Source organism: Coturnix japonica, chromosome 9 (genome assembly GCF_054131305.1).
Source record: "Coturnix japonica strain WE chromosome 9, WE-NBRP24, whole genome shotgun sequence".
NCBI classification, from domain to species: domain Eukaryota; kingdom Metazoa; phylum Chordata; class Aves; order Galliformes; family Phasianidae; genus Coturnix; species Coturnix japonica.
The window spans coordinates 5342843-5355116 of record NC_140671.1 but is presented as its reverse complement, the minus strand read 5'-3'; the positions used below and the strand labels follow the sequence as shown (position 1 = coordinate 5355116).

Here is a 12274-nt window from a genome sequence, read left to right as displayed (position 1 = left end):
ATACCTGGAGCGAGTTTCCTGCTTTCCTGCTTTGTTTTGCTGCCAGTTCCACCTCCAGTCACCAACTCTACAAACTCTGGGCTGGAAAGCAGAAGGCAGAGGGATTTTCCTGAAGGGCAAGAAGGGATGGACATGGTTCCTGCAGCACCCACACCTCCCTGACCATGGAGAAGAGCATCCAAAGCGTTTCCTTCCAGCAGTGCCAAGCTTTGGCATGCTCAGCAATTTTCTATTCTCTCAGCAATTTTCTGTTCTACTGAATTAGTAGTTTGTATTGAATTAGTATTCATTTTCTCTAATATGATGTATAGGCGTAATCGCGTTAGTGGCTCTGATACCACATCGGGCTTTGCAGTGGGTATACAGCCCTGCCCCAGAAGCTTGCACAGGGGAGCAGGAGGAGATTTCACCTTGGCTTGAGCCTTGAAAACCAAACAGGTCTGAATTATTGAGGAGGTGGCTCTGCTCAGAGTCAGCACCAGGTTCCCTAAGAGAAAATGTCTCACATTTGCACTCACCGGAGCTGCACATGCACTGAAGGAGAATCATCCCCAGCCTGCTTGCCTGCCACCAATATGTATGTCAATTTTGAGCACCCACCTCTGAATATTCTGCATAGAGAAATCCCTAAACCCCTCTGGAATTAGGAATTAGCCAATGAAGTTTGGCATGGGCTGCCAAGGAAGGTGGTAGTCATCATCCCTGAAGGTGTTTGAGAACCACGGAGATATGGCACTGAGGGACATGCTTAGTGGGCATGGTGGGGATGGGTTGGAGCTGGACTTGGTGATCTTAGAGGTCTTTTCCAGCCATAATGATTCTAAGATTCTAAACTGCAACAAGCAGAAGAAAGAAAATCCTACAAGAAAACCATGCACCAAAAAACTAGTTGTGGCACCACATGGGTTCTCATGCCTTGGTCACTAGCTGTGCTGCACAACAGGCATGCTATATACATGTATGTATCTGACACCATTGCTGTTGACATCCCACAACACCCCTCACACCATCCTGACCCCGATCCCAGGAAGTTTCCTGGAATGAAGAGCTCCTGACATGCATGGAGATGCCGAAATGTGCCCCCATGCACTTGGAAACACAACGCAAATTCCAAGCCCTCACTGTCAGTGCTGTATATCACTTTGAGATATATACCATATTAGCAAAAAGAACTGAATTATATTGCATTCATGATGCAATTAAACACTTCACTAGGAATCAATGTAAAACTGATGAGGCCTGAAAGTAGTGCATATGGCTTAGAACATTATAAAACATTACCTTCACTCAAATCCTTTTCAGTAGCAATTTAAATCTTCTTACAGTTACTGCTGCCAATGGTAAACCATCTACTGATTCATAACAGTGCATGGGAACGAATGAATTTTTTTAAAAATTTATTCAACTACTAAATTACCCATGAAACCGGAATAGCTGACAGGAGTAATCTGAATTATTATTAGCTCTGCAAGTATTCTGCATTAGCCAATTTAAAACCACGGCTCACAGGCAGAAACCAGTTAGTACAGGCAGGGTGTTAAATGACTGCCATAGTTCTTCATTTTACTGCTGCTTACGTTTAAAGGTCAAGAGATAAAAATTACATATGACTGCAAACACAGAAAGGGTGTTTATCTTTCTTTTCTATGAATCAGGTCAACCATAAACTTTGAAAACATTCAGAGATGCAAACATACAAAGTAGGATGCCTCTGAAAGAGCTCAGACTTTGTGGGGGCTTGCAGAGGTACTGGGGGGTTCCTGCTCCTCCTCCTTATCCTCATCATCCTCCTCCTTGTCCTCATACCCATCCTTGTGCTCATCATCCTCCTCTTTATCTTCATCATCCTCATCCTTATCCTTATCACTCCTCCTTATCCTCATCATCTTTATAATCATCCCCCTCCTTATCCTAACCGTCTTCCTCCTTGCCCTGACCATTCTCATTCTTACCCTCACCATCCTCATCCTCCTTTGGTTTCATGTTTTCCTTAGGCTCATGGCCCAGCAAAACTGGAGAAGACTCAAATGGAGCAAGGTTTTGGGGCTCTGCTCTACCAATGTCATCCTATGTGCAACCATGGACATAATCACCCCAAGATGTGATTGTGGTGTTGAGGAACTGAGCACCCCAAGCCATGGAGGGACCCAATCTGTTCCCACCACCCATGAGTATGATGCCAGGGACTGCGCAGCTGGTAGTGAGGAGGAGGAGGAAGAGCAGGAGGAAGATCACAGCAAGGAAGCCGTGTCTCTTTAAGCGCACATAACACTGCATCATCCTTTCTCTTCCTATTTTCGGTTTTATTAGCAAAGCAGCACAATGTTTATACTAGTGGGTATTACATTTGCCAGAACAATTACAGTATGACAAATGGCACATCAATGTAATCCATCAACTCGGCCGAGACAGGAATCCTTTATCCAGGGCTGCCATTAATTCCCAGCCCAGTCCCTGGGGTCCCATGCGTCAGTAGCCATGACAACCTGGGGGATGCCGGTGGCATCATGCCGGTGGGGACGAGCACCCTGCACCCAACCAGGGAGCACCCAGAGCTTTGGAAACCCCAGCTCTGCAGCAGCAGCGGATTTTCCCGTGCCTCATAGCATGGCTGTGCTCACAATCTTTGCACTTTTTGCTCTCAACCAAGGGCGATAATCTTGGTGTTTTTTTTCCCTGGCAGCCTGACAGCCGATCTTCAGAGGAGTCTTCAGAAGTTAATCTCTCTGAAACGTGCACATCTGCAGTAATCGGGTTAAAATTGACCAAAGGCATCAAATGTTTTGGGGGAAGATAGCACAAGCTGGGAGCCTCAGCTCTGCAGGAACCAGGTTGGAAGTGGTGGGGCTGGTGGGCACAAGTGTCATTCAGCTTGCAGACTTACAAAGTAAAAATGCAGGTCAGAAGGGACCAAGCCAAGACACCAAGCTGGGCCAGGCCACTTGGGGCCATAGTGAGTTTTGAAGGACAGGTGGAAATGGATGGATGAGAACAGGCAGACTGTGGGGTCTCCTCCTTGAGATCTTCAAAAGCCAGCTAGATACAGTGCTGGGCACCCTGCTCTGGGTGTTCCTGATGGGATATGTTCCTCTGGGTGTTGGACCAAATGGACCCAGAGGCTCCTTACAATCTCAGCCAGTCTGGAATTCTGAGGCCCCAGCACTTTTCCAGCACCATGCTTGGATGCTGCCATGTGTCCCAGGTCCCACCAGCTCACAACCACAACTGCACCAGTTTGGTAACAAATGAGATTTAAGGTGAGATAGACAAAGGTTGAGATATGGGATGAGATCAACCTGTGGCTGTATGGGAACTGCTGAGTCACAGCTTTAACCAATGATTGAGAACTTGAGAGAAGGACCTGGTCATCCCAGGGCACACAGGTGAAGGCAATTCAGTTGTGGGATAGGAAAGGGGTGTAGCCTGGCTGCACCTCTCTCACCCATTTAAGGGCTGACTGCCAGTGGGGAAGGATCTCTTTCTGGAGGTTTATACTTGGTGAAGCTTTTCCCTGTAAACCTAGGATCTGCTGACACAGGTGAGCAATTTTCATCTCTTCTTTTTCTGCATCTTCCTATTGTGTTGGTCCTTCCATCATCATGCCTTTGTTGTATTGCTTTTCTTATTGTATTGATCTGTCCAATTGCTACACATGGCCAAGCATCACAGGAAGCAAATCCCATGGAGATGCTCTGGGCAGCCATGGGATTCATGCAACACCTGTAAATGCATATGCTGGCCAAGAGAAAAGACAAACAAATGTTATTGTGCAAGAATTCCCATGGGCCCACTATGCCCTGCAGGTAATGAGATGCTACTCAGAAGCCAAAAGCAAGAGCAAAATCAAAGCCTGCTAATGGATGTGAGCACCCTGGGGTTGTTCTCTGCCAAATCAGACTGGCCACAGCCCAGGGATGCAGGCAGACACCAACCGTCTCACCTGTATCATTAAGCCATTACCAGAATCATCTTATCCCCATTTATAATGCTCAATACATGCTCTGAAGACTTCTCTAATACCATAATTAGATGGAACATGCAGAGGGATGGATTAAATTGGGATGGCATTTTATGCAATGGTGCCATATTTTACAGGGGCCTGGCTTGAAATACAGGAAAGAAACACAAATTCTATGCAGGTGACTACAAATAGGGCTTTCTGATAACACAGCCCTTTGGGTCATTTTCCTATGCTAACCTCCTCCCATGCTGGGTAATGCGCAGGGTCAGGCACAGCCTCATCCAGTGGCCACATCAGCTTGAATCCTGTAAATCATCTCTGAGCCGTCCCCACAATTTATAGGCAGGACATTAAACATTATAGCCACCGACGGCATCAAATTACACTTGAAAAATTGAGTTCTGACAGAAAATGAATTTAAAACCTAAATTAAATTAAAACCTAACTAAATTAAAATTAGGTTTCTAAACTAGAATGACTTTTTAATATTTTCATGAGGGAGGGGGGAGGAAAAATGCCCCTTCTGTCAACTAATAAAATCTGCCAGTGTCTTTTACAGCTGACAAGTCCTGTCTGCTTGCAGCTCTGGTGTTGCTGCATTACAACCAACCAGCACAGAAAATAGGCTGACGGTCCTCTGCACTGCTCCTTCAATGGGGCTGCGAAAGGACAGCAATGCCTACAAGCAATTAAAAAATAATCCTAATTAACAGGATCTGAGCAAGCAGCTGGATGGGAAAACCAGCGCTGTGCAGTGGGGACAGCTTGAGATGTTCAGGGACCAGAGCAATCTTGAGACGTAGTATTGGGAGCTCAGGAGTATGGACCCATCTCTCAGCATGGCACTGGGTTGCCTGGGGACCATACCCATCTTAGGGCATGGCACTGGGATGCCATCGATGTGGTTTTCTCATTTGCTAACTGAAGCCTCCCAAACTCTATCCTTGGTCGTTAATGGTGGTAATTAATTCATCCTGCTTTTTAAATAGCGTTCGATGCATGAGTCTGCCTGCTCACATCTTGATCTTTCGTTGTCACAGCTTTGATAGAAGAGATGCACAGCCAGCTTGGGTGACCATACATCTATTGATTACCAACACAGGCAGGTTGAGCACAGACCCTGTAACAGGACACATCCAAATGAGCCACATCGAGCACACAGCTAATGGGGCACTGAGCATCCTTGGGGTATCCCAAGAATACAAAGGGATTTGGTGATGTGGGATCCAAGGGAGGGACAGGACCCCAACCCCATGCTGCCCACACACCCACCCCACGGAGCAGCGGCACTGTGCTGCTTCCAAGCCTCCTTTTTATCTCCTGCTATTATTTATGGCTTCACTCTGCTGGCAGCTCCTCTGCGGGGAACTTTCCCTGCTCGCCGCAGCCCAGACTTGGGGGCTCGCCTGCCAGACGCCGAGCCCAGAGCCCTCTTTCAACAACATTAATTATCTCTGGCTTTCCATAACAAAAAAAAAAATATATCTTGACCCCACTGGCTGCCAATAGCAGGGAAGTGTGCAGAGGAAGAGGCTTTTATCTTTGCATCGCAGAGAAGAGCCTCATGTTTGATCACTCGGTGTGTTCCCTCCCCCCCCCCCCCCTTTGTACATTTTGAACTTTATAGACTGATTAATTCCTCCTATAGTGGTAAACTGCTGTGTATGCTCTTGAGTGTTGGCTTGATTTTCCTTCTGTTCAAAATAATAATAATAATAATGTCTTCCTAAGAAATTAAACCAGCTTAGCACATCTCTGCTTCATAAGCAAGCGGCAAAGAACCTTCAGCCTGAATAATGGGGCAGGGGGAGGGGAGAGGGGAAAGTTGAAAAGATTTCTTTATTTTAAATTAAAGTTAAGGATTAGAAGCATCAGGCTCTCAGGAGTTATTGTGAAAGCCTTTTTAAAAGTCCCAAGTGGATAGGCCATAATCTTCTTTTAAATGGCTAAATTTAGCAGCAGAGCACTCCAGACCTCCACGCATTACAGGGATGTGGGGTTGGGATTTTTCCTTTTCTTGGCTTGAGGTCCAACCTTCCTGCCACGGCCAGGGTTGCCAACTAAATCAGGCACAAGACCAGCGCCCCATCCAACTTGCTTTGAATACCTCTAGGGATGGGGCATAAGTCAGGAGAAAAAGGTTGTGGCCACTCTGTTCCGAGGTTCATTTCTCCAGCTGGGAAGAACCATTGCTAACATCAACAGCCCAGACCAAAGCCTCTGTTTGTTGTGGTTTACTCTATACCTATTTATCCTTCTCTCTTCCCAAGGGTCATTCATTTCACTGGGAGAAGCCCTGTGCAGAAAATCTGGCTTAGGTTTTATTCTCTACCTTGAGGTTCAAGCTCCACAACCATGTTTAAAAAACAAAGAATTTGACTGAGTTCACAGCTCCTTCAGATGATAAATGTTTCCAGATTTGCAGTAGTTATTCATGCAAGGACTATATTACATGTAAATCGATACCATAAAGAACAATTGGCTAAATATATAAATACTGTGTTTAGGCTTCAGTGATGCTAGCAAAGCGGGGTTCTTGTGTCTCCATGCCCACTGGCCATGTCCTTTAGTGCCACATCTCCATGTTTCCTGAACACCTACATGGACAGTGACCTCACTACCACCCTGCACAGCTTGTGCTGATGCCTGACTGCTCTCTGGGAGAAGGAATTGCTCTAATACCCAGTGTGAAAGAGATGCCAGTCTCCTGCACAGGAGGCATAAAAGGGGTTCCAGATTCTTACTGCTGGCACCAAAACACACTTCAGTGAATCCATTCTGGTTCAGAAGACAGAACTTAGTGCTGCCAAAATCTGCGCCACCCACTGCATCCCATGGGTGCTGTCGGGACATGGGGTGATGGAAACAGGCAGAAATTAGGAGGGCTTGGGGGTTGCTTGCATTGTGTTTTTGAGCTTCTTGTTCTGTGGGGGTGAAGGGATGAGAGGGCACTGTCCTAACCCTGTGCTGGGTCCCCAAGCATTCACCATGAGGCCACTGCTCCTCTGGAATGGGCACCCTACTTGCCACAAAAGCAGCAAAATCCAATGGCAAACTGAGCAAAAACATGGCCAAAATGAGCTCTCCTGTGCTATTTCACCAACACCACGTCAGGACAGGCATAAGAGCAAGACCCCTGGGTTACTGCCAAAGAGAGACATCTCTGCCTGCAACTACATAACTCAGAATAAAAAGACAAAGCTGGAACACGGCACAATTAATGCAGGGAGCATCGATTTCTGCCCAGCACCAAGCTGGCTCATTAATTCCAGGTGCTCCTACAAGCCAATTCAAGCACAGGCTGCTCTGCAATGAGAGACCAGCATGAGAAGATTGAAGGGCAAAATTCCTGCCTACAACCATCACCCAGCAATGGGACACAGGGGGATCTGGAGAGGATTTTCAGAGCTCCCCACTCAGCTTTCCCATCCACTGCAGGCATCCCAGCTGGCAGGGCAGCATCCTCCTGCCTTAATGAATGCCAAAGCTGGTTTGCACTTGATAGAGCCTGACAAGAGCAACAATCACAGATTAGGAAGAAAACTTCTTGCTTTTCAACAAAGGTTAATAAACAGTGACAGCATTAAGTCTATTCTGATTAACTATGCTGAAAGATATTATTGCCGTTTGTAACATGGAATCATTATTGGATTAAGCACAGTGTATAAAAATGAAATGTGAGGTTTAATCTCCAGTGCAGGAACACTGCGCTCTGATGCAGACTGTGCAGCCCTCAAAGCTTCCTTGTATTAAATGTTGTAACTCCCTCTGCCCAGAGATAGCATCTTGCACACACTTCCTTCCCAGCTTTTTGGGTTTTGCTTTCCTTGGTTGGAAAAATCACCCCAATTTGCCTTGAGAAGCAGCTACAAAGCGAGTCATATGTGCTGGCCAAAGCCAAGAGCAGTCCCTTGTTTTTTCCCTATGCAGCACTTCCAGCACTGGAATGGGTAGATGGATAGAAGAGGATGGATGGATGGATGGATGGATGGATGGATGGATGGATGGATGGATGGATGGATGGATGGATGAATAAGGCTGTGTGTCTGCTGCACCTCTGGTGTCCCATGCAGGACTGATGGACAGGAACATGACACCATAGTGCCATCACTTCTGGGGCACATTCCATACCTTTAGAGTATGCCTTTAGAAAAGGCTTTTCTGAAGATGTTCTCACCTGAAATATCAGGAAACCAAATCTGAGCATCTCCCAAAAGAAAATCACTCTGTTTCTTTTCTAGTTTAGGATTAAACCGTGTTCATCATTTGTACCAGTGTTAATACACCTACATTATTTCACTCCACAGCACTAGGACTAGTTCCTAACATGACATGAAAGCTTAACACTTCCATTATTGCATATTTTCTTATTTTTAAAATCTTCAAGAGCAGCTGCTACCCAGCCTGAATTGAAACTCCTTATCTCCTTTTTTGGATCAAAGAAATGACTGTGGAAATGGAACTGGTGTGACACCTCAACCAAAGCCTGCGCTGCTCGTGCTGTCAGGGAAGTGTCTGACACTTGTGTTAAAGCATGAGACTATTTCATTACAGCCTCAGCCGGAGACACTTGGATGACAGGAGATGCTTGGATCAATCAGCACCCAGAAGCAGCCTCCCATTATGATTAAAAACATTAAATAATAAGCTGGTTTTGGATGGAGCTTCCAGCAGGGCTACAGAGCGTTGTAGGTGCAGATGTGCAATGAATCAGAGTAGTAATGAGAGATGGCACATAGGTAAAAGCCAGGAAAACAGAATTTGGAAGGCTTGGGGAAGGCCGAGAAGATGAGGAGCCACTCATGGAGTGAGAAGGAGGTTGGCAAAGCCCCAGGGGAGACCTGGGAAGTAGCAAAGGAGCCTGTAGCAAGTTGGCTCATGTCACGAGAAGCTCAGCACACACATATAGCACTTCTTCACTTGGAGTGAACACGAATTATTTGCAAAATTGGGTTGGAAGGGAAGATCTCAGGTGCCATCAGATCCATCTCCCACCGATGAGACCATGTAAGAGCCTTGGTGGTCAGAGATGGGATGGAAATATAAGACCAGAAATGGTGATGTGGAACAGGGAATAGGGACATGGGACCTGGGATGCCCAGAGGCAGTGCCACTGTCCCCATCCATTGCTGTCCCACCGAGCTATACCAAATGTGAGGAGCTCAATACATTCAGGACATGGAATCTTCTCAATGGATGTGTTCATCCATGGGGAACCAAACCTGGATGCAGATACCACACAAGGAAGTAATGAGGAGAAGCCTGCCTGATTCCAGCTGTGCAGGAAGAACCTTGCAGGACAACGTCCCCATGTCACTGCTGCCACCACAATGCCACCAGGGCCACCAACCCCAAACTGACTGCGAGTTACACACTGAGCAAACACTGTCCGTTTAATTGGCTAATTGCACATTGCCTTCCAGCACACTCATTGCTGATTTTCCCCAACTCTTTGGCTCACACCCAGGACCAGCAACATGTATTCCTCAGGCTCAGCCATGCAGAACTTAGGCAAGGAGGGAGCAGGGAGCAGCCCGGCGCATCGATCTCCCCGCGCTAATATCGTATTGCTCAGCTTCACATAGCCAGCGTTTACGAATCCTTTGGCCACAGGGTTATAAAGCATTCTCTAAAACATGAGAAAAAGATTAAGCCTGCTTATAGTTAATAATATACTGTACACTGTCTGTCAAGCTGGCTGTTTGCTATTGAGAGCCTACTATTAGACACTTATTTAAAAGGCCTTTCAAGGCTTCTGAAGAAAGTGCAGTTATGCTTTTTTATTTATTTATTTTTTTCTCTGGCAAGAACCGCCGTAGATAAACATCAATTCGCTCCTGCGGATCACAGTCGCAGTAAATAAATTTTTCAGGAAGCTAAGTTCCATACAAAGGCTTCGCAAAGCTCCCATTTCACACAACATCAATGTTTGGCCTCTGAGAAATAAAAGCTCTAAGGTTGCTTTATCCGGAGCTAAATTATCAATTGTAGCTGCTTAAAAAATAAAATAAAATAAAATAGGGCACTGCAATGAGAAACCAGCGCATACGATGGGGAGCAAACAACGTCGCTTCTAAACAGCTCAGAGATAAAATGGGGAAAGGTGGTGATTTTGCTGCAAATTGCTCTCGTGCTTCTGGAAAGGAATCTGCAGCCCCAAACTTTTCAGTGCTGCGTGCCACAGCCGTGCAGCGGGAGGCACTCAGCGCACTGCGGGTGCATGCAGCAGGCAGCTCGCACTGTGCTCCTTAATGGCTTCTTCAAGTAGTGGGTTGGGATTATCCACTATAAAAGTATTTGTTACCAAAAAAACCTCCACGTCAGCTGTAACAGCAGAGAGGCTCCACGGGAAGGCACGAGGCAGGAGCACAGCATCTCTCACCCTGCTCTGCATCCCATGTCTTGTGTTCTATCCTGCATCCCATCCCGCATCCCATCCTGCATCCCATCCCATATCCCACAGTGGGATGCAGCTGTGCCACACGTGCCCCATACCATCACAGAGACTCAGCACTGTTGGAGCCAACATAGTGCTAGGACTCAGGCTGCTCCATCTGCTCTGTACTGGAGGGATGCTGGGCTCTGTTATTGTTTAATTATCAGCTGAACGCAAAGGAAAAATACAGCAACCCCTTTAGATTGAGGTTACGTATGGTGGGGGGAAGGGATAGAGAAGGAAAAGATGACTTCTGCCAAATTGCAGCCTCAAATATCTCAAACCGTAGGAGCCTCATACCTGGAAGAATGCCTTAAAAATCCCAGGAGCAGGAGATCCGATGACACGCTGCTCCCAGTGACTCCATCCCAAATTAGCGCAGCCTCTGCCTGCTGCCTGCTGGCCTGGGGCTGGCCTGGCCACAGGTTGACAGACCTGAATTCACCCGTTATTCCCTTAAATCCCAACTGAAGGGGCAAGGAGACATTTCTGACCTCATTGCTTCCCTTCCCAGGAGGACCCCAGCATTGCACTGTGGGAGTGACCCCTGGCCAAGCAGTGCCCAAAGCCGGGCACTGATCTACGGTTTGTTCACTTCCTCTGCCATGGAACACAACAGCAATTTGGAGAGTTAATGAGTTACCAGAGGAGCCGATGCCTCCCTCGGGCATCAACCCAGGGCCGTCCCCATTACCTGACACATGGGATCACCTCTGAGCCTTTGAGCACCAGCCCTGAGAAACAGAACCCAGCACTGCTGAGCCCATAGTCTTTCTTAAAGTACTGGTTTCAATCTAAAAGAGGGGAGATTTAGACTGGATATAAGTTTCTTACATTAAGAGCAGTGAGGCACTGCACAGGGTGCCCAGAGAGGTGGAGGTGCCCCATCCCTGCAGGCACCCACAGTCAGGGCACGGGGCTGTGAGCACTGATGGAGCTGTGGGTGTCCCTGAGCACTGCAGGCAGTGGGAACAGGTGGCCTTTGGGGGTCCCTTCTGACTCAAATGGTTTCATAACTCTATAATTTTCCTTTAAATCCTCTTCAGAAAATAACCAGTGGATGCTTAACAGATGAGCACGTTCTCCATCACTAAAATAAACTTAATTTGAAAGTCACAACCTTGTGACACCCATTGCTCTCTCGAAAATAAAACCGCCAGGGATGATGCGAAATGCATATTTAACCTCCTGACGTTGCTCATGTTTTTAGCAGATGCCCATCCATCACCTGTCTCATTGGCACCAGGATGGGACCTGAGGCCCCCGTGCCCAAGAGGCAACTCTTGCAAGCAAGAAAAGCAAAAAAAGAAGAAAAGCAAAAGAAGTGCTGCCACAAGCCCCCACAGAACTGTGATCTTAATTGATCCTTGGCAAGAGGGAAAATATTTATTTAGGTGAAGGAGACTGCCAGAAGGCATGCGTTTTAAAAGTAAAATTGCAGAGCACCCAGGGCAAACCATGCAAATTACCACTAGAGCCAACTTATCTGCATCAATACCTGCCAGCAACAGGGCTTCACGAGCGATCCATCAGCGCCCGCCCAACAACTGCAAAGCAATCTTTAATCCGGTGACGCCGTTTGCAAAGTTCTATTTATGAGACTTTTACCCTTTCTGTTATTAAAAAAGAGTGAGGGAAGGAAGGAGGTGGAAGCTGGATTTTCATGGAGTCCCACTATGCCAGTTGTTAGTGATTGCTTCAGGCCGAAATTCTGACACACCAGCTCCTACTTATGGGAGAATTTATTTTACGCGTGCTTTTACAAGAAGAAATGTGTGTAGGCATTAGGATGTGATGCAGCACATTGGGTTTGGGATGCCTTTTGTGCCCTGAGCACTAAAGAATAAAAGACAAAAACATCATCCCCACTCGGAAAT

General features: G+C 46.7%; 1 protein-coding gene across 16 annotated transcripts in view; it reads right to left on the bottom strand.

Annotated features, from left to right (window-relative positions):
• The window catches only part of CUX2 (cut like homeobox 2), a 52747-nt gene that overhangs the window by 31801 nt on the left and 8672 nt on the right, over positions 1-12274 (bottom strand). For 9 of the 16 annotated variants that reach the window (XM_085555806.1, XM_085555810.1, XM_085555808.1 and 6 more), the window contains exon 1: positions 10892-11082. The exons of 6 other annotated variants lie outside the window; for them this stretch is intronic. In XM_085555806.1, the coding sequence (XP_085411932.1) occupies positions 10892-11068 (177 nt within the window). In that variant the 5' untranslated portion in view covers positions 11069-11082. Of the gene's footprint in view, positions 1-10697; positions 10723-10891; positions 11083-12274 lie in introns of those variants that run through there. One more of the 16 variants, XM_085555820.1, reaches the window with a different exon arrangement.